This window comes from Pristiophorus japonicus, chromosome 11 (assembly GCF_044704955.1).
Source record: "Pristiophorus japonicus isolate sPriJap1 chromosome 11, sPriJap1.hap1, whole genome shotgun sequence".
NCBI classification, from domain to species: Eukaryota; Metazoa; Chordata; class Chondrichthyes; family Pristiophoridae; genus Pristiophorus; species Pristiophorus japonicus.
The window spans coordinates 13,795,779-13,819,133 of record NC_091987.1 but is presented as its reverse complement, the minus strand read 5'-3'; the positions used below and the strand labels follow the sequence as shown (position 1 = coordinate 13,819,133).

General features: G+C 47.3%; 1 protein-coding gene across 7 annotated transcripts in view; it reads left to right on the top strand.

Moving 5' to 3' along the window:
* Positions 1-23,355, top strand: part of usp25 (ubiquitin specific peptidase 25) — a 211,708-nt gene that overhangs the window by 62,307 nt on the left and 126,046 nt on the right. For all 7 annotated transcript variants that reach the window (XM_070893240.1, XM_070893239.1, XM_070893235.1 and 4 more), the window contains exon 5: positions 12,749-12,911. In XM_070893240.1, coding sequence (XP_070749341.1) covers positions 12,749-12,911 — 163 coding nt within the window. The remainder of the gene's footprint in view (positions 1-12,748; positions 12,912-23,355) is intronic.

The following is a 23,355-nucleotide window of genomic DNA, read 5'->3' as shown; positions in this document are numbered from 1 at the left end:
GTGAGGGGGTCCGATCACACCAAGGTTTATAAAACGCTTCTTTTGGTGAGGGAGGTTGGTGCTGGGGATCGGGTACTTTCCGGTTTCAGACTCCCCCCACGGGTTAATTTCAAAACGCCCACCTGCGATTGGGAGCGGTTGCGTGGGAGGGGCTAAAATTGGGCATCATCATCATAGGCAGTCCCTCGAAATCGAGGAAGACTTGCTTCCACTCAAAGTGAGTTCTCAGGTGGCTGTACAGTCCAATATGGGAATTACAGTCTCTGTCACAGGTGGGACAGACAGTGGTTGAAGGAAAGGGTGGGTGGGGAGTCTGGTTTACTGCACGCTCCTTCCGCTGCCTGCGCTTGGTTTCGGCATGCTCTTGGCGATGAGACTCGAGGAGCTCAGCGCCCTCCCAGATGCTCTTCCTCCACTTAGGGCGGTCTTTGGCCAGGGACTGCCAGGTGTCGGTGGGGATGTTGCATTTTATCAAGGAGGCTTTGGGGGCGTCCTTGAAACGTTTCCTCTACCCACCTGGGGCTCACTTTCCGTGTCGGAGTTCCGAGTAGAGCGCTTGCTTTGGGAGTCTTGTGTCAGGCATGCGGACAATGTGGCCTGCCCAATGAGCTGATCGAGTGTGGTCAGTGCTTCGATGCTGGGGATGTTGGCCTGATCGAGAACACTGATGTTGATGAGTCTGTCCTCCCAGGGGATTTGAAGGCATCAACTTGGCAGCTCGCGGCCATACTGTTCCTGCACGGCACTGTTTTATCGGGACCCAGTTGAAATGTAAAAGTCGCGGCCCGATGATGCTGTTTTAACGGCAGCTCTTGGCGGAGGCCTGACCGAGGACGCCGGCGTGAGCCAGCAGAGTGGCCAGAAAAGGCCACCATCCTCTTCGGGAGGACTCCTTTCAGGGGTTGTCAGGAAGAGCGGGAATGATCTTTCGGCCAACAGAAAGAATCCTCGGGTCTCCCCTGCCTTTCCTCTCCCTCCTCGTACCGGCACATGTTTGGGAAGCCCCATCCCAGCACTTGCCTTATGCTTGGAATCGTTCCCTTGCGTCTCGGCGGCATACAGCTCCCGCCCCCTAATTCCCGCTCTTGCCTGCGAGTATTAAAATGAGACCCGGCATCTGAGTCTCTCTTTCTCCCTGACTTCCGGGTCCCTCCTCACACTGCCCACTCCCCGAGTTAAAATAGACCCTAAGTCAGCATCATCCGCTTCCAGGTCAGATGCAAAATGGGCCGAAACCAAAGGCAAACGTAACCTACTCTTGTCCCAACAATGAGCCTCAGTCTCAACCTCAGAAGAGTGCCCCCACAGCACGAGTATAACAATTGTTTCCATAAGCCCCTCTACATCACAACCGCCTGTGGTTAGCAATTTCTGAACTTGGGTCTGTTTTGTGCTGTGGTTCAATCCGCCGTGTGCTGGATCGAGACTGTCCAAGCTTTTTTTTCCCCGCATAGAGCCCTTACAGTAACAGACAGAAAGGACTTTCAGGCCGTCAGTCTGGGCTGCATCTGAGCAGGTGTTCTTGAGGTCGAAAGCCAGTGTGAGACCAACTGCAGCACATGCTCCCTCTCCCCCCTCCCCCGATACTGAAAGGTGTTTATGGAGCCAGTACTGTGTCTTTTATTACACTGCTGTGGTGTGAGGCTGGTTGGCCATTAGTTGAAGGTGTGAGATTGCACAGCATGTTCCGAGGCTCGGGTCCATTGGTGTTGCAACAAGTGCATCGAAATACATCCTATTAAAGAAAAACTTGTAGCAATGATGCTTCTGTTAGCTAAACGTGCGCTTCATTTACAGTCAGATAGGACCTCCATCGGAATGGGATCGAGGAGGGGAGGGTGGGGGAATGTGAATATTTCCGAGCTCTGTGCCTAAGCCATACACTGACCTCCCAGTGAATTATGATCTGCAATAAGCGTCCCTTAAATGTTCTCCCCTCTTCCCCTGAGGCGGCTGACACCCTGTTGGGGTACTGCTCCACAGCTTCCAGCCACCTACTTGTCCAACGTGACCATTCCTCACTTGAGGTGAGACCATTGAGCTTTGACAGGCCATACACAGTCCCATCTTCACCTCAACATTCACATGCACGTTTTCCAATTGGTTATTAGACTCCAGTCAAGAACTAGATCTGGCTTTCCAAACATCAGGGTCTGGGTTTGTTGATGCAAGTAACATTTTTGAGCAGTTCAGCGTTTGCATGCAGTGCATCCCTGAGGTCTTTGCAGATAAGTGGTCTACTCTGGAAGTTGACCATGATTGTAAAACCTTTTGACCTTTTTGGCCTTCTTGCTTGATAATTATCTGGCTGGATCGCGAGCTAAAAGTATAGAGAGCTAAAAGAGATCTATTTTACCAATGCCCTTCAGAGGGGAAATATCTATCGTACCTTCCCCATGCCGCCTTTAAACAAGGAGAGCTTGGCGATCAAGGCAGCTTTCATTTTAAAAAAAACTTGAAGTAGTTACATGAATGTACAAGGGAAGCCTCATGAGGAGCCTCTTGAGTCAGAAGTTGTGGGTTCAGGTCCTACTCCAGAGACTCCAGCACAAAATCCAGGCTCACATTTCAGCGCAGTACTGAGGGATAGCTGTACTGCCGTCTTTCAGATGAGGCGTTAAAACCGAGGCACCATGTTCCCTCTTGAGTAGACGTAAAAGATTCTACGGCATTATTTTGAAGAAGAGCTAGGGGAATTTTCCCCGCTGTCCTGACCAATATTTATCTGTCAACTGACATGACTTAAGAACAGATTATAAGAACATAACATAAGAACATAAAAATTAGGAGTAGGCCATACGGCCCCTCGAGCCTGCTCCGTCATTCAGTATCATGGCTGATCTTCGACCTCAACTCCACTTTCCGTCCCATATCCCTTAAATCCCTTATTATCTGGTTATTAACTCATTGCTTTTTGTGGGACCTTGCTGAGTGCGATTGGCTGCCGCGTTTCCTACCTGACAATACTTAATTGGCTATAAAGCGCTTTGGGACATCCTGAGGTCGGGAAATGCGCTATATAAATGCAAGTTTTTTTTTCTAATTTGAATTTTGCTTACTGACAAAAAAAGGCAATATGAATTTCTGCATTTTTTAACCTAGTTTGACGACTATAATCCAGCGGCTACTTGAAGCTATGGCTTAAGCCATCCTCCGCTCATCAAAAGGCTGTGCGATGGGGAGCTACGACAGCCCAATATTACCTGCCTTGACTGCTCTGCTGCCTCCTCCCTAAGCTCTGGAACTCCTTGCCGAAACCTCTCCATCGCTCCACCTCTCTCTCCTCCTTTAAGACGCTCCTTAAAACCTACCTCGTTGACCAAGCCTGTCCTAATTTTCTCCATATGTGGCTCGGTGTCAAATCTTCTGCCTCGCAATACTCCAGTGAAGCTCCTTGGGACGTTTCACTACGTTAAAGGTGCTATATAAATACAGGTTGTTGTTGCTTAGCTGCTCACTCATTGCATTACAATCTTATTAGATACTCAGCGGGTCATCCTTTTTGACTTTTAAGTGTGAGAAGACTGCTCGCTGACCAGGCTCATGACAAAATTTCAACTTGGGTCAGCGCCAGAAATGTGTGTGGGAACTGGGGAAGGCTGTGGCCACTCAACAACAACAACAACAACTTGTATTTATATAGCGCCCTTAACGTAGTGAAACTTCCCAAGGTGCGTTACCAAACAAAATTTGACACCGAGCCACGTAAGGGATATTGGGAGAGGTCAGAAGTAGGTTTCAAGCAGCGTCTAAACGGAGGAAAGCGCGGGCGAGAAGTTTAGGGAGAGAAAGCCAGAGCTTAGGGCTTCAGCAGCTGAACGCACGGCCGCCAATGGTGGGGCGATGAAAATCAGGGATGCTAAAGAGGCCAGAATTGGAGGAGTGCAGAGATCTCGGAGGGTTGTAGGGCTGGAGAAGGTTACAGAGCTGGGGCTCAAATACAGAGGAATTTTGATTCATTGAGCAACCAAGGCCCACAGTACAGGACGCTGCCAAGGCTAATCGAGTAAGAGAGGGTTGTAAGTAAATTGGCACGTGCTGATTAGTAGTGTTCAATACAATAAAGGTTAAGATAGAGAGAGGTTGGAATGCTAATGACTCTCAAAAGTAGTATTTTCTTGTATGTTTAGTTGGGCATATTGCGATTCCCATGATTCAGCTCTCAAATGTGATCTTTGTCAAATGCTGGAAATGTGGTCTGATCATCTGAAAGAAAGAAAAATAAAGGGAGACTTGCATTTCTATCATGCCTTTCACAACCTCACGACGTCCCAAAGTGCTTCACAGCCAATGAAATGCTTTTTGAAGTGTAGTCACTGTTGTAATGTAGGAAACGCAGCAGCCAATTTACGCACAGCAAGCTCCCACTAACAGCAATGTGATAATGACCAGATAATCTGTTTTTGTTATATTTGAGGGCTAAATATTGGCTCAGGGCACCAGGGATAAATTCCCTGCTCTTCTTCGATGGGATCTTTTACGTACTCTTAAACCGGGGCCCCATCTGCCTTGTTAACGTCTCATCTGAAATATAGCACCTCCAACAGTGCGGCACCTCCTCAGCACTGCACTGGAGTATCAGCCTGGATTATATGCTCAGTGCGAAGAAAGATAGTTTAGCTATTCAGGTGGGACTCTTCACTGGTACTGCTGGAGGCAGGTGCAGAGGAAAGAAACGTGGTAGTCAAAATGTGTTTCGACAAATAAAGAATCGCGAAGGAGGAGGGGTGTGGAGAACTGTGATAAGCGGGGTGAATGACGGGAAAAAATAATTCATCTCCAGATCTGTTATAACTGGAAGGAGAAGTAGCCACAAATCAGATAGATGTACTTGGGGCAGTGGGTGTCCCACCTCCGCGGCCTGGGTTCGGCTCCAGACTAGACGGGTTGACAGTTTCTTCTCAGTACCGGATTAAAAGGATCAGTTTGAAAGGGTTTGAGACAATCTCATTACAGTGAGCAGGAGCCCACAGCAAAAAGGCAGCTGGTTCTGCACAGGATTGTCGCTCTCCGTCAGGGGGGCAGTCATGTGAAAGCACTTGAGGAGGGGGTTGGGGCAGGCTGATGGACATTGCTCAGGTCGAGCAGAGGGGGTGGTGCTGCATTGTTCATCTAACTCTGCCGTGCCCAACCTCGATGTTCTTGATGTCAGCTGTGGGTGCTAGCAGTGGGAGGTGTTCCACTTCCTGCCAGCTGACACCCCTCAGCTTTGTGTGCACCAAAATATTAAACTTTAATAAAGACCTCTTATCATTTTAAAATCTTCCACAGATTGGTGCTTCAATACATTTTTTTGCTTCCTTCCATGCAAGTCCGTCTTTTGTATTTACTGATGACATACACATTATAGTGAACAATAGCATCGTGGTTATGTTACTGCACTAGTAATCCAGAGGCTAATGATCCAGAGACGTGGGTTCAAATCCTACCACGGCAGCTGGGGAATTTAAATTCAGTGAATTAAATAAATCAGGAATAATAAGCTAGTGTCAGTAATGGTGACCCTGAAACTATCGGATTGTCGTAAAAACCCATCTGGTTCACTAATGTCCTTTAGGGAAGGAAATCTATCTGTGACTCCAGATCCACAGCAATGTGGTTGACTCTTAACTGCCTTCTGAATTGGCCCAGCGAGCCACTCGGTTGTTCCAAAAAGCTATGGCACATCACACGGACTGCTGCGGTTCAAGAAGGCGGCTCACCACCACCTCCTTAAGGGTAGGCAATAAGTGCTAGGCCTTGCCAGCGACGCACACATCCCGTGAATGATGACACAAAAACATTTTTGTCGCTGTGCTTATTTATTGCGTTGGTATCAATATGCCGTGGGTGAGAAACTGCACTCAAACCAAACTGCTCCTTGCGGGACACTCTTATACTCACCTCAAATTACCACTTGTAGTATCACGCAGTCCAAAGCACGCGCTCCAAACATCCTCCAAGGGTTGAAAGGATAGTATCTACAATTGTACTGCTAAATGTTCACTGCTCGTGTTGTCATGGTCACTCGCCATGATGCTTTACTGAATTACAAAATAACTAAAGTTATAATGCGGCATAACTAAAACCGCCTTTTTCCACCTCGGTAACATTGCCCGCCTCCGCCCCTGCCTCAGCTCTTCTGCTACTGAAACCCTCATTCATGCCTTTGTTACCTCTAGACTTGACCACTCCAACTCACTCCTGGCCGGAGTGAATTGGAGTAGTCAACTTGAAGTCATCCAAAACTCAACAACCCGTGTACTAACCCGCACCAAGTCAAGATCACCCATCACCCCTGTGCTTTCTGACCTACATTGGCTCCCAGTTAAACAATGCCTCGATTTCAAAATTCTCATCCTTGTTTACAAGCCCCTCCCTATCTCTGTAATCTTTTTCAGCCTCACAATCCCACAAGATGTCTGCACTCCTCAAATTCTGCCCTCTTAACATCACTGATTATAACTGCTCAACCATCGGTGGCCGTGCCTTCGACATTTTGGGCCCTAAACTCTTAAACTCTCTCCCTAAACCTCTCCACCTCTCTACCTCTCTTTCCTCCATTAAGACACTTGTTAAAACCTACCTCTTTAAACAAGCTTTTGATCATCTGCCTTAATCTCTTCTGTGGCTCGGTGTCAAATGTATCTGTTTGTCTGTATTTTACTACATTAAAGGTGCTATATAAATGAAAGTTATTACTAATAATAATAAGTGCAAAAGTAACCTGGTAAAAATTTGAATCAGCAACCACTTTGCTTTGTTGAGATCAGAGTTCCGTGTTTCTGTGTTATCACTGTATCGTTAGTCTCATAGTCAGCCTCAGGAGCCACTTTTACGCTGACCAACTGATTTTTTAAAAAAGCGTACAAGATTCATGGCTTTAGAAATAGAGGTAGAGAGTACAAGAGCAAGGAAGTTATGTTAAACGTCTGTAAATCACTAGTTCGGCCTCAGCTGGAGTATTGTGTCTGATTCTGGGCACCACACTCCAGGAAGGATGTCAAGGCCTCAGAGAGGGCACAGAGTAGATTAACTAGAATGGTGCAGGGTGAGGGACCTCCGATATGTTGGATTAGAGAAGCTGGGGTTGTTCTCCTTCAAGCAGAGAAGGTTAAGGGGAGATTTAATAGAGGTGTTAGATTATGAGGGGGGGTAAATAAGGAGAAACTGTTTCCACCAGAGGACACAGATTGAAGATAATTGGCAAAAGAACCAGAGACTCCATGAGAAGAATTGTTTTTACGCAGTGAGTTGTGATGAACTGGAATGCACTGCCTGAAAGGGTGGTGGAATCAGATTCAATAGAGAATTGGATTGGGTAGCTCTTTCAAAGAGCTGACGCAGGCACGATGGGCCGAATGGCTTTCTCCTGTGCTGTAAGATTCTATGAAGTCGCAGTTAAAAGGAAGAGAGATCTGAAATCAATGGACCAAATAAAAATTGATTCTACCCCATCAATTTGGGCAAGAGGTTATGCTGAGAAAATGTTTATAGTTTTCCGCCGCTGCCCTTTACAATTGGCAGAGCTTCATCAGCGAAGTAAGAATGATCTGTCACAGTCCGCACTGCTCGCAGTAGCTTCCTTGTGACCTTTGAAAGCAGATGAACCGCCTCTGAAGATAGCACTTCATTCACACGTTTTTAGTCTTTTCTGCACCATTCCAGTATAAATAGAACACGTAACAGGCGTGTGCGTGTAATACCTATTTATATTTCACTGACGGGGCTCATGTTTCTGACTAACTTGTGAAGTATGAGGTTAGCCTCAGAGTAAGCTTTGCATACTTCCCCAATTCACATTCACTTTCTCTTCTTAGTCTCGGTTTTGATTCCTTTGGTTCCTTCAGTTTCTTTTTCTATCTGTGTCTCTTTTTTTTGTTTCACCAGTGCTGTTGCTTTTCTCCCTCCCCCCCCGCCTTGTCACCGAGTCTACCTTTGCATGTCGTGTAGTTCCTACCTATAATCATCCTCGTCACTTTTGTTTTAAACTTTCTCTCTGTGACCAGCTGGAGATGGTCTACAGCAGAAAGCACATGCTTCACACTGCATCCTTGTCCTGTCTTCTTGGGATTCTTCGAAATTTAGGTATCTGCCTTTTCCCCGTCCCAAAGCAAGGAGAGTCTTCTTGCCAGTTCTGTTAGCAAAGGTGTGAAGCGGAGCCATTAGGAATAGAAAGCTCCCAGCGGCAATCCCATTTGGCCATTCGGAATAGAAAGCTCCCAGCGGCAATCCCATTTGGCCATTCGGAATAGAAGGCTGCTAGCGGCAATCCCAGTTAGCTGATCTTTAGGGGTGTGAAAAGAAAGAAAGACTTGCAATTTATATAACGCCCTTCACTGCCTCAGCACGTCCCGCAGCGCATTACAGGCAATTACGCACTTTTTGAAGTGCAGTCACTGTTGTAATGTGGGAAATGTAGCAGCCAATGTGCACGCAGCAAGGTCCCACAAACAGCAATGAAATAAATGACCAGATAATCGGTGTTTTTTTAAATTAGTGATGTTGGTTGAAGGATAAATATTGGGGAGGACACTGGGGAGAACTCATGTGCTCCTCTTCGAATAGTGCCATGGGATCTTTTACGTCCCCGAGAGAGCAGACGGGGCCTCGGTTTAACGTCATCCAAAAGACAGCACCTCCGACAGTGCAGCGCTCCCTCAGCACTGCACTGGGAGTGTTGGCGAGGATTTTTGTGCTTCATTCTCTGGATGGGACATGACCTTCTGATTCAGAGGTTGGAGTCCTACCTACTGAACCACGGCTGACTTAAGAATATAAGAAATAGGAGCAGGAGTAGGCCATATGGCCCCTCGAGCCTGCTCCACCATTTAATAAGATCATGGCTGATCAGATCATGGACTCAGCTCCACTTCCCTGCCCACTCCCCATATCCCCTTATCGTTTAAGAAACTGTCTATTTCTGTCTTAAATTTATTCAGTGTCCCAGCTTCCACAGCTCTCTGAGGCAGCGAATTCCACAGATTTACAACCCTCAGAGAAGAAAGTTCTCCTCATCTCAGTTTTAAATGGGCGGCCCCTTATTCTAAGATCATGCCTTCTAGTTCTGGTCTCCCCCATCAGTGAAAACATCCTCTCTGCATCCACCTTGTCAAGCCCCCTCATAGTGGTAAGGACATGAGTTCCTGTCCAAGTTCATGCTCCTAACCACTAGCGAGGGTGCAAAAAAGATTTACAAGGAAGATACCAAAAATATGAGGTTATACCTATCCGGAAGTGAATAGTATAGATGCATTTAAGGGGAGGCTAGACAAGCCCATAAGGGAGAAGGGAAGAGAGGGTTCTGCAGATAGATTTGGATGAGGAAAGACGGGAGGAGGCGCGAGTGGAGCATAAACGCTGGTATGGACAAGTTGGGCCAAATGGCCTGTTTATGTGCCGTATATCCTCTGTAATCATTGGATAGTGATAGAGTTGGAATCATGGCCACCTTTTGCAGGTGGATAATAGCGCTGTCATTGCCATTCTGGGTGAGATCCGCTCACACAGCCTATCATGAATCCTGTGCATGGCTTACTGGGAAAAGCTTTTACATGTCAGCTCACCGGGAGTTTCCATAATCCTTTGTTGCAATGGAAAGTAGTAGTTTATTGAAAAGCACACTCTCTGAATACCAAGAGGCTGTAAGCTAAGTGATCATCTTTTATTGGTGTTCTCGGCGTATCTGCCTTGATGTCTATGTCCATGAAGTAGACTTTACTGACAGCATGAGTGATTCACTGCAGATAGTCCTGGTGTTTAGTCACTCGATGAGTGCTCATGTTATCAGAAACCAGAGCCGATGAGATCACCGAAACATTTGAGCATATGTTGCTATGTTTGAAATTTGTTGAGCTTTTTATGGTCTTTGGGATGCTTTGCCCATGAGGACGGTGACACTGCTTCCTCTCCTTAGGGTGCAGAAGAAGAAAGTGTGCAAATGTTATCTTAAAACTAGTCGATCTCCTGTGCTATTGCACAGGAGCAGTCAAGACCACAGTCGGTTTGGGGGTATAACTGAATTGGGTCAAGAAAGAGGGAGGGGGAAGGAGGCAGATGGGAGAGAGTAGGAAGTGCAGGGGGAGGAGGCAGATGGGAGAGTAGGAAGGGCAGGGGGAGGAGGCAGATGGGAGAGAGTAGGAAGGGCAGGGAGAGGAGGCAGATGGGAGAGAGTAGGAAGGGCAGGGGAGGAGCAAGCTGGGAGGAGGGGAGGGAAACATGGGAGACAGAAGGAAGACATGGCGGGGGCGTGGTGAGAGGAGAGGAGGGGGATTGAGTTTTGCAATGGATGGGGTTAGAAGCTGTGCTGCAATCTAAGTGGGGGGTGGGGGGGGAGTGGCAGTACATAAGAACATAAGAAATAGGAGCAGGAGTAGGTCATATGGCCCCTCGAGCCTGCTCCGCCATTTAATAAGATCATGGCTGATCTGATCATGGACTCAGCTCCACTTCCCTGCCCACTCCCCATAACTCCTTATCCCCTTATTGTTTAAGAAACTATCTATTTCTGTCTTAAATGTATTCAATGTCCCAGCTTCCACAGCTCTCTGAAGCAGCGAATTCCATAGATTTACAACCCTCCGAGAGAAGAAATTTCTCCTCGTCCCAGTTTTAAATGGGTGGCCCCTTATTCTAAGATCATGCCCCCTAGTTCTAGTCTCCCCCCATCAGTGGAAACATCCTCTCTGCATCCACCTTGTCAAGGCCCCTCATAATCTTATACATTTCGATAAGGTCACCTCTCATTCTTCTGAATTCCAATGAGTAGAGGCCCAACCTACTCAACCTTTCCTCATAAGTCAACCCCCTCATCCCCGGAATCAACCTAGTGAACCTTCTCTGAACTGCCTCCAAAGCATGAAGCATGGACCTCCCTCATCAGGGCTGGTTCAGTTTGTGCTGAGTGAGGGGGGTGGGGCGGGCAAGGGCGATGGTTGTAATTTGTGATGCGAAGGTTTAGGATTGTGCTCAGTGAGGGAGTGTTTTGTCTCATACTCAGGAGGAGTGCGTGGTTTCTGCTCATTGGAAAGGGGCTGTGATGCAAGTTGCCTGTCTTGTTCCCAGCTGTTTTAGCGCACCTAACCGCTCGTGTTTCTTTACCATTGCAGTCCCTCCGTCGCCCCTGGCCGAAAGATTTTTGACGGCTGCTGTCACTCGGAGTCTTTCAGTTCTTATCTTTCGCCGGGGTGGGGAGTGGGTTTCAGTTTGCGGCCAGATTGATGAGTGAGAGGACTGAGGTTTGTTCTCGGAGGGAATGGCGGGAAGATTTATTGTCTGTGGTTGCAAGTTCTTGTTGTATATGACCCCCCCCCCCCAAGGCACCATTATACAGCCCAGGAAGACAAAAGATTGGACATTCTTGCTATAGCCTAAAACAGAGTGCTTGATGGGGCAGTGCAGAGGGAGTTTAAATCTGTGTCTCCTTGTGCTGAACCAATCCTGCAATTGCTTGATGTTATAATAGCCTTGAGGAGGGAAATTGTCCAGTTCCCCAAGCAGCAATATTCTGAGCACAAAATTCGCAAGAAAGTCATTAAAAATGAGTATGTTTTGCACCAATACCCTTCATCTCCCATTGCCTCGTTCCCCCATTATGATTGCAGTGGGGCAGTTTGCACTGTGCTATCAGTGGATCGCGCTGGTGGTGAGATTTCAGCCACTGCGCCCATTAGCAGGGTTTACAAATCGGTTTCTTCAATTTGGAGTATGTTGTACGAATTCAAAATAAAATCTATTTCAGATCCCTCAGAACTTGATAAGTGGGAGAATGGAGTATACTCTTAATTCAGAGTTGTTTAATTTGCAATACTGTACTGAATAATCTGATCTTTTTCATGTAACAAAGCACTTGTGATTATTTGGAGTAGACAGTATTGTGCTGCGTTGATGATCATTCTTTGTGAAGCTGAGTGAATTAAGTATAACAGTGTTGTCCTTGGGCTTATAAAGCACACAGGCACTAATGCTACAGGATTCCACTTAACCCAGTACACCTTAATATGCGATGGACATCTTGTGCTATGCCATAAATCCATTGCCTCAAATTGCTCCCACTGCCAGTAATTTACCTGGGCATTACGCAGCACAAAGTGCTGTCCCTGGACACAGCCCAAGGTTAAAAGAGCAGACAAAGCCCAGACATGTAGTAAATGCAATGAGGTGGATAGTAACTTCAAGTGGTCATAAACTGACTGGTGAAATGGGCAGACACATGGCAGATGCAATTTAATACAGTGAAGTGATGCATTTTGGTAGGAAGGAAGAGGGGTGATACAAAGTGTAGCTTTAAAGGGGGTGCGGTAACAGCGAGATCAGGAGAGCGGGACTAATTGGACAGCTCGACCCAAGAGATGGCACAGGCACGATGGGCCGAATGGCCTCCTGTGCTGTATCATTCGCTGATTTTATCATTGTCCAGTTGGGAGGGTTTTCATAATTAAAGTGGGCATAGTATGCGTTGTCCACAAGCCCAATTCACTGAGATCCGAACACCACACCACCTTCGAGTGGCACTTGTACATTTGCTGGGCAGCATTTTAACTTTCTTATTTCTAGCAGAGTTAGGGCTGCCGCTTTTTAAAGTTCTGACTGATTCTGGAAGTTGAGACTCTGTCTGAAATAAGCAGTGTTCTGTGCAAAATGGGCACGAGCGCTCCTTCGTTGGCAGTGTCAGTTGATGACGGTCTCTGGGCTCGCTCACCTATATTTCTCACTTGATAGTCCAGACACTTTTAGTTTATAATATAATCTTTTGTTATTTTTATTTAAGGGTACTAGAAGCCAGCATCGCAGAAAACAAGGCCAGCTTGAAAAGGACCCAAGGAGAGGTATGGAGTGATTCGGTGAATCCGTACGATCGGAAGCGACTGGAGAATTGTCCCGTCGGTCTGAAGAATGTGGGAAACACCTGCTGGTTCAGTGCGGTCATTCAGGTGAGAGCCCCGTTTGTGCTTTCTCTCCAAAGAGTTTCATTTCCTCCTGAAGGGGCAGGCCTGGGCGGGCGAGAGGGGGTTGCCATCCCACCGCTGTGGTTCCAGAAGTATCAAGCACATTTCACCCCAGGTCATCACTCCTGCTTTGGATGCTGTGACGGACGATAATCATCATCCGGCTATTCCACTGTGAGGGAATCGGAATTGGGCCCACCCTTGTCTTCGCCTTGTGATACATGCATCTGCGGCAAGAATCACCTCCTGCTCTGTTCGGTCAAACAATAGGCTGAGATATTGGAGGAGCTGCCAGTTCTCCTGAAGATTCATTCTTTCACGCAAGAAAGACGTGCATTTCTATAGCGCCTTTCACGGCCTCAGGACATCCCAAAACGCTTTGCAGCCCATGAAGTATTTTTGAAATGTAGTCACTGTTGTAATACGGGAAATGTGGCGGCCAAGTTGAGCACAGCAAGCTCCCACACACAGCAACATGATAATGAGCAGATAATATGTTTTAGTGATGTTGGTTGAGGGATAAATATTGTCTAAGTCACGATCACCCATCACCCCTGTGCTCACTGAACAACATTGGCTCCCGGTTAAACAACGCCTCGATTTCAGAATTGTCATCCTTGTTTTCAAATCATTCCATGGTCTCGACCCTCCCTATCTCTGTAATCGCTTTCAGCCTCACAACACCAAAAGATGTCTGCGCTCCTCAAATTCTGCCCTCTTGAGGGGTAAGCCATTTAGGACCGAGATAAGGAGAAACTTCTTCACTCAGAAAATTGTGAATCTGTGGAATTCTCTACTACAGAAAGTTGTTGAGGCCAGTTCGTTAGATATATTCAAAAGGGAGTTAGATGTGGCCCTTACGGCTAAAGGAATCAAGGGGTATGGAGAGAAGCAGGAATGGGGTACTGAAGTTGCATGATCAGCCATGATCTTATTGAATGGTGGTGCAGACTCGAAGGGCCGAATGGCCTACTCCTGCACCTATTTTTTATGTTTCTATCCCTCATTATAGTCGCTCAACCGTCAGTGGGTCCTGCCTTCAGCTGCCTGGGACCTAAGCTCTGGAACTCCCTCGCTAAACCTCTCCGCCTCTCTTTCCTCCTTTAAGTCGCTCCTTAAAACTGACCTCTTTAACCAAGCTTTTGGTCATCTACCATCATTTCTTGTGAGACTTGGTGTCAAATCTTTGTGTCTTGTAACACTGCTGTGAAGCGCTTGAGATGTTTTACTACGTTAAAGGTGCTATATAAATAAAAGTTGTGGTTAACCTGAACAGATCCAGGCTGGGGCTTTGCTTGCCTGGGGAAAGCTGATGTGTTTCACAACAGTTTGTTTTTGCTCCAACATCCCCCCGCCCCGTCCATGTCTGCAATGACTGGCTGGCGACGACCGATTTAGAAACTAGCGCGCCTGGAAGTGATACCTCAGCTGGCGGATCAGGTAGCAGTTCCTGTCTGAATGACTCATTTGTTTATGTAAACTAGTCATACTTGTTTTTTAGGAGGCAGCCTACTCCAGCACACTTGCTGAGTTAATTGCTGTCGTCATGCGACGCGTCCTATTTTATCTGGAAACGAATAAACCTTTGTCGGCTGGTTTGCCCCCCCCCCCCCCCCCCCCCCCCCCACCTCTAGCCCCCGACACTCACCCTGTCTCTTCACTGCACGGAATGCAGGGGGTTCAAGAAGGCGGCCCACCACCACCTTCTCGACAACTACCGATGGGCAATAAATGCCAGCCTTGCCAGCGACACCCATATCGTAGAAACATAGAAAATAGGTGCAGGAGTAGGCCATTCGGCCCTTCAAGCCTGTACCACCATTCAATGAGTTCATGGCTGAATATGCAACTTCAGTACCCCATTCTTGCTTTCTCGCCATACCCCTTGATCTCCCTAGTAGCAAGGACTACATCTAACTCCTGTTTGAATATATTTAGTGAATTGGCCTCAACAACTTTCTGTGGTAGAGAATTCCACAGGTTCACCACTCTCTGGGTGAAGATGTTTCTCCTCATCTTGGTCCTAAATGGCTTACCCCTTATCCTTAGACTATGACCCCTGGTTCTGGACTTCCCCAACATGGGGAACATTCTTCCTGCATCTAACCTGTCTAAACCCGTCAGAATTTTAAACGTTTCTATGAGATCCCCTCTCATTCTTCTGAACTCCAGTGAATACAAGCCCAGTTGATCCAGTCTGTCTTGATATGTCAGTCCTGCCATCCCAGGAATCAGTCTGGTGAACCTTCGCTGTACTCCCTCAATAGCAAGAATGTCCTTCCTCAAGTTATGAGACCAAAACTGTACACAATACTCCAGGTGTGGCCTCACCAAGGCCCTGTACAACTGTAGTAACACCTCCCTGCCCCTGTACTCAAATCCCCTTGCTATGAAGGCCAACATGCCATTTGCTTTCTTAACATCCTGCTGTACCTGCATGCCAACCTGACAATGTATTTAAAAAAAAAAACGCTTTTCTAGTTCCCCATTTTTTGTTACCATTGCTCCTGTGAGCTTTACTCCCATGATCTTTCAGAGCTCTCCTGGTCGCTCCTCTCTCCCTTGCACTGTCCCTAACTTATTCTTTCCCATGACCTCAATACCGCAGAACTCCTTTACTGCCCTGGGGTCTACCTTTCATCCTGCAATATGTTCCAACACAAGATTTCGAGTCTCCTAACTTGAGGTGCCGTGTTCCCATCTTCTCACTTTGTTTTCCAATCGGTGGAGTCCTGCTATCCGCACCTCAGCTTCTCAATGCTGAACTAAATCTAAGCTTTATAATAATACGAACATAAGAAATAGGAACAGGAGTAGGCCATACGGCCCCTCGAGCCTGCTCCGCCATTCAATACGATCATGGCTGATCTGATCATGGACTTGGGTCCACTTCCCTGCCCGCTCCCCATAACCCCTTATCGTTTAAGAAACTGTCTATTTCTGTCTTAAATTTATTCAATGTCCCAGCTTCCACAGCTCTCTGAGGCAGCGAATTCCACAGATCCACAACCCTCAGAGAAGCAATTTCTCCTCATCTGTTTTAAATGGGCGGCCCCTTATTCTAAGATCATGCCCCCTAGTTTTAGTCACCCCCATCAGTGGAAACATCCTCTCTGCATCCACCTTGTCAAGCCCCCTCATAATCTTATACGTTTCAATAAGATCACCTCTCATTCTTCTGAATTCCAATGAGTAGAGGCCCAACCTACTCAACCTTTCCTCATAAGTCAACCCCGTCATCCCTGGAATCAACCTAGTGAATCTTCTCTGAACTGAAAGAATAATGGAGGCTGTCCGGGGGCGGGAGGAGAGAGGCTTGAATCTAAGCAGTGGCAGCTGCTAGACCAGAAACTCTCAGCTCACCAATGCCCACAAAGCAAACGTGACAATAGAGCAAAGCACAGACAGAAAAAGCGACTTTGCTTTTGGCTAGTAGCACAACTTGTTGAGGAGGGGAACCCGGGGATCTTGTGAATCAGTATGTAGTATAGCGCAGTCGCCCTGTTTCCTGAAGGGAGGTGGTCAACTTATTCCAATTGGCACTGGCTGCAGAGCTTTAAGGAATTGAGGGTGATGGAGCATATACATCATCATCATAGGCAGTCCCTCGAAACGAGGATGATTTGCTTCCATGCCAAAAAAAAGGATGAGTTCACAGGTGTTTTGAATGAAGAACCCAAACTACATCCTGAAGGGTGGAAGTTGCCTGTGCCTGGAATTTTTTAACGTGGGGTGGCCGTTGCACACCCACCACACGGGCTTGACAGAGCTAGGTCTTGGTCCACTGGCAAGGATTAACCAGGACGACTGGAGACCAGCTCTGCTGCACGGGCCTAGTGCGCACTCATATCGCAGTGTGGGCTGGTCCGTGCTGCCCCTGGCTCCGAACTCACACCTCCCCTGGGTACCGATCACATCTCTCTACAGTCTCTCGCCGTTCCTTTGCCCCTGACCTCGTCGCTCCTGCTGCATCTGCCCACGCTCCAATCACCGACCTGGACCTTGCCATGCCTGGTCCAGGTCAGTGAGGTACAGAGTACTGCTTCCTGAACGTTAAAGTTTTGACATGACCGTAAAATAGAAGACACTCACTTCATAAACATACATGCATGTATTGGAGCATATAAGTTGCACATTGGCATGCAATGAGAAAGTATTCCATCTTTTTTTATGTACAAAGACTTAAATACCAACATACGGACATACGAACAATGACGGACAGGTAAAGACCATCTGGTCCATCCAGCCTGACCCACACAATTGCGATACCTTGTGTATCACAACATATATACCCCACCCCACCTGAAACCAGGCCATCTCCTGGGAGAGGCAAAAAAACAGATTTTTTTAAAAATGCAGGCCACTTTGGGGAAAAAAAATCTGGAAAATTTCTCATCGACCCATCTAGGTGATTGAACGTCGTCCAGGAGATCACTCAAGCCATTAAATATTGAACTTATTTCATAATGTGACCTTCAGTCTTGGGAGAACGGACATCGACCAGTTAATCATTGTGCTGGCTGTTGTTTAGATTGAGATAATGCTTGCAACGTGAGCAGCGTAGGTTTCTCTTTTGATAATTTGCCCCCCGAGCGCGGTTACACTGACCAGTGCTTGCGTACATTTGCTGCCTGCTGGCTGTCTTGGTGCCTTGCCCAAATGACTGTTCTTCATATATAATAAAAACACAAACTGCTGGAAATCTCAGCAGGTCAGGCAACATCTGTGGAGAGAAACAGAGTTAACGTATCAATGTCGATGACCCTTTGTCAGACCGTTCTTCAGGCCTGAGCCCGGACCATTGTAGCCGAACCGTGTCCTGTTTGGGGCGGGGCAAGGCATTGGCTGCGGTGATGGTGGTGGTGGGAGAGATGCGCGTGCAGGATGTGGGCTGCGTTGGGGTGGAGAGTTGTCTGCGTGGACTGCAGAGAGCATGTTATATAACATGTTTTTAAAAGTGTCCACAGTTTGCAATCAGCTGGCATTCAGCGTAGGTGTAAACAAGTGATCATGACTCTGTTCCACCGCAGTAGGTCCAGTTACAAACTGGCAAAAAGTGATTGAGGATTGATAGCTTTAGGGGGCTTTCACTGACCTTGACATGTTTATTTGGAGCTCTCGTGGGCCAGAGGTTAGGTACAGAAATGCCCTATGAATTATTATTAAGGAACACTTAATTGATGTGTAGAAAACTATTTTTTCCTCCCTTCTCCCTTCACCACCTCTTACTCGCCCCATCGATTCCGCTGATGGAAGTGACATCTGTGCACCGAGTCTTCCTCAGGCTGGAAATAGTATCTTGTCATAGCACTGGAATTGAAAAGTGTTGCTCTAAGTGCAGACATCTCATACCAAGACGCCGCCAAAACCCGGAGCCCGATGTTTTGGGAATCCTGAATCACACGCCTACCCTGTGATCTCGTCGGCACCGCGCTGTCCTGATGCACAGCCTGCATGGAAACTTCCATCAACCGTTTGTTAAAACCTTTCACCTTGATGCAGACTCATTCACGCAAATAAGAGGAATGAGGCAAAACAAATCAGACCGCAATGAACAACGAGCTCCCTTTGTCACCACGCACTCATCTAAAGTGTTTCCTTTACTTTTTTTTACTGCATTTTAAAATGTGTACCCCAAGTCCGGGATCTTCAAACCGCCCTGACAATGGACAGCCCTTCAAGCACAGGTGACTCTGCTCTACTTGTGCTCATTAAAAGAAAACGTTTCACATTTATATAGCGCCTTACCCATCCTCAAAACACCCCAAAGCATTTCAAAGATAATGAAGTACTTTTGACATGTAGTCACTGTTGTAATGAAGGAAACGCAGCAGCCAATTTGTGCACAGCTCCCAAAAAACAGCAATAAGATAATGACCATTTATTATTTTTTTTAAATGTTGCTTGAGGGATAAACATTGGCTAGGACACCAGGAAGATCTCCCCTGCTCTTCGTTGTATCATTATTTTTATTATTCGTTCCATAATGTGGTGGTTGGGAGGTGTTACACTTGCATCGCTGGCAAGGCCAGAATTTAGTGCCCATCCTTAATTGCCCTTGAGATGGTGGTGAGCCGTCGCCTTGAACCGCTGCAGTCATCCAAGCTTTTTGTCATCTGCCCGAGTATCTCCTCGTGGCTCAGTGTCAAATTTTATTTCATAACACTCCAGTGAAGCACCTTTGGACGTTAAAGGCCCTCTATAAATATGTTATTGTAAACCTGAGAGGGTAGATGGTACCTCAGTCTAATGTCTCATCCGATAGATGGCACCTCCAACAGTGCAGCACTCTCTCAGCATTGCACTGGAGTGTCGGCCTGGGTTTTGTGCTTGAGCCAGTGGAGTGGGAAATGAACCCACAACCTTCTGACTCAAGAGGCCAGAGTGTGCCACTAACTGAGCCACGGCCGACACCATGTCATCCAACCCCTTGATCTGTCCTGTTTAAAACTTGTGGACCTGGATCTTTGCAAATGGCAGTTGCCTGATAGATGAATCATAATACTAAAGATCCCTCAGTAGCAGCCACTCGAGATATATGCAGAACGTGGATTTTTCGATTGTCGGTGGCCTTGAGCCGCCATGCTGTGTTTGGGAATGGATGAGGATCAAAGGCCATCCTTGAGTTCTTCTTGCGCCAGTGCAGATTGGATCGCCTGCCCTCCGTGTGTTTGCTTTGTGAGGCATGTTTCCCCCACCGCGATGCAACGTTGCGTGCCAGGTTCGTTGAGAAACGTCCCGATAGCCATACTTTACCCTCAACAGCAGGACTGTCGGATCATTTGTAGTAAAATGCTCGGCTGCAAAACAAGCCTGGGGAGGGAGATGGTGGCGATCGGAAGACTGCACTAGGCGGCAAATGAGCCCGAGGGAGGAGAAGTCTCAAGACTGCAATGAGCCCGAGGTGGGAGAGGGAGAAGTCACAAGACTTGGGTGTGGTCCATACAGAGCTTGGGGAGAGACAACAAACAACCTGTCCTGCCTGCCTTCCTGCCATTTTGAGCTTCTTGCAAAGGTAAAATTTAACCATGGGGGCAACACTGACAATGCCATACCTTGTGCGAGCCTTCTGCATCATGGTGCTGCGGAGGAGATAAATGATTAGATCTCATTGCATGAGGAACCTCCGAGCACATAGGATGATGGGCAGAAGGCCTTACCCACCTCGGGTATATTGAGACAGGCGTTTGTACCTGCACCCGAGTGATGCAAACTGTGTCAGAAGACTGCGTTTCCGCAAAGAAGTTGTAACCGAGATCTGTGAGTTGGTGAAAGCATACCTGCAACTTAGAAGCGTCAGGAAGACTGCTTTGTCAGTTGAAGTGAGGGTTACAGCTGCACTTTCATTCTATGCCTCCGGATCGTTTCAAGCTACAACTGGGGATGTGTGCACCATTTCTCAACATGCAACACATGTCTGCATTAGCAGGTGACAGCTGCACTATATGCCTGGAGGAATGACTACATACAGTTCCCCATGACCGCCCAGGCAATGCGTGACAGGGCTGAGGGCTTTTCCAGGATTGCTGGCTTCCCAAAGGTGCAGGGCTGCATTAATTATACCGACATCACCTTGCGAGCACCTTTGGAGGATTCTGAGATGTGCAGGAACAGAAAAGGCTTCCACTCCGTGAAAGTGCAGCTCATCTGTGACGACATGCATCGCATCATGTCAGTTGATGCAAGATACCCTGGCAGCACCCATGATGCGTTTATCCTACGCGAGAACGTTATATCTGCCATGTTTCAGCAGCAGTCAGAAGGGCAGAGACAAAGGGTACGGCCTCGCCACCTGGCTCATGACATCCCTACGCGTAACCCGGATGGAAGCTGACCGGGAATACAACATGTCGCACATTGCAACGCGCAACATCATAGAGAGGACCATTGGCATCTTGAAGCAGTGTTTCCGATGCCTGGACCACTCCGGAGGCTACTTGCAATACTCCCCTGAGATTGTCGGTCAGTTTACTGTTGTGTGCTGCATGCTGCATAACTCAGCCATCATGAGGCAGCAGCAGCAGCTGCTAGAAGTCCCACCTGCCGTGAGAGTGGCTGATGATAATGATGAGGAAGATGCAGATGATGAGCAGGAGGACGAAAAAGTACCTGAACCCAGAGCATGATGACGGAGGAAGGCGGGCCATCGTGCCACTTTAACAATTGCTCGAGCCTTGCGCCAGCAGCTCATCCGTGAATATTCAGTGGCAACTATTCCATTTGGGTCATGTTTACTGTTTGGACCTGTTCCGTAATGTCGTGTTGTGTTAATGGAACAAAAGAATTAAATGATTCTTTACTTCAAAAGTTGTGTTCGTAATGGAACAAATAATGAAAATGATTCAGATTTAATGTAAAATATATTTTATTCAAAAGTTTAACAAACAGTTCTTTGTACTTAACTTTTAATAAAATTATTCTTGTATCAAACTTTAAAGTTACGATCACTTACAAACTTTAAAATCACTTACTAACTTTTAAACTTGTAAATTTACATAACTTACAAAAAACTTTTAATTTGAGAATAACAGTTACAACAATAACAATAATAACAGCAGCAGCAAAGAAAGGCTGCACCTATCTCTCATCCCCCTTATTCGAAGACTGCCCGCCGCTTGTTCTTGGTGACTCCACCACTCCTGCCCGCAGGCGGTGGCACAGTGTTTCTGTGGTTGGTACCAAGCTTATTATTTCTAAGATCTCGGGTAGTGCGCACCTGTTGAGGGTGGGAGGGGAGGGAGGGCAGGAGGCAATGTGGAGGGCCTGGCTTGGGGCTCTTGAGGCTGGTGTGGGGATTGGAGTAATATTGTCAATGGGTGTGTTCCCTTATTGCAGTCGCTAACTCCAACATGCCGTCTCTCATGCGACCTGACAGTGTCTCAATGACCTGCCACATTCCCTCCCTCATGGTCACTGACATGGTTTCAGTTGACTGAGATATTCCCTCACTCATGGACCTGGACATCGTTCCCATTTCTTGTGAGGTTGTTGGTACTTCTCCCGACAGTCCCGCTACCTCATCACCCACTCCACTGATGGTGTCCAGGAGTGATCGCGTAAGGTCAATACTCCACGCACTCATTGCCATCATCTGAACCACATCTGTTAGATCCTGCACCTCAGGAGAACGCTGTCGAGCTCTCCTTCCCCTCCTCCCCACGGGTGTGCCCCGCTGCACCACACCACTGGGACCCGCAGCATCGGACGTTAGGAAACCATGGACTGTCCCACCAACATTCAAACCTCTAGTCACTGGCACCTCAATGGGCGGCACCTGCACCTCCACCAAGTCAGTAAAACAGAGGGGGCTTCATCCAGCTCCATTCACACCACTACCCCCTCACCCCCATGCTCTTGGTCTGAAGGGTGGGATTGGAAGATGTTCTCTTCAGGCTCGTCCTCGTCTGAATCATCATCTGCATCGTCAGGGTTGGTCTCGAATTCTGCAAAATATAACAGAACACAGACAAATGGTTAGCAGCAGAGGAGGGGGCAGGGTGTGTGGCGTGAGTAAGTTCACACAGCACAAGCAGCAGGCTGATTTGAAAGACCACGATGAATGATAGCACATTGCATCAACCAAAGCGTAGCTGACGGAGACATCCCCAGGAACCAAAGCATGGCTAGCCCGTGCAGTACTTAACATTCAGCAAAGCCAGACTCTGGAATTTGCAGGACTTACCCTCTCCCTTGAGTGTGGGCCCAGCTTGTGCAGTGGTGGTTGCTTTTCTCCAGGCAGGACCTATCAAAGCAGTGACCCTGTCACATGTACAGCTGGTCAAATTTACAATTGCAGTTCCATTGAATAAATGAAAATATTACTTGCACTAACTACTTGACCAAGGTCCTGCCATTTCTTTTTACACTGACCTCCAGATCTCGTGGTGTTCATCATTGCGCAGTAATCTTCTGCAACTTGGTTCCAGCGTTTCTTCATTTCTTTGGGTGGAACTTTTATGTGACCTCTGCTGGTGTCCAGCTCCTGCCATCTGGTCTCAATCACAGTAACTGGTGCCTCCACTTCATCCTGTAAGAAATCCTTGGTCCTTACATCGCGTTTTATCTTCTATTGCAGCTGCGATTTTCCAAGATGTGGCATCGTTTTCGCGGTGTAGACAGCAGACTCCACCCCCCGGCCCCCCCCCCCCGAGGTGACTGGACATGTTGCGCGGTGCCAAATTTGAAAAATACAGCAGGGGAACTTTGGACTAATATTTTTGGCGCATTTCTGGCCTAGAAAAACAAGCACAACTCTGGCAATGCGCCAAAAAACGGGCTTGTGCAAAAGTGAGCCCTTTGTGTTGTAGAATCCTTCTAACTTCACACCTTCATTAATCCTGAGTCTGCTTTTCACGAACTGGTAAATGGATAGCCACCTTTCTCCCTTTGGTCTCGTCATTTTGAATATCTCTGTTAGAATCCATACACA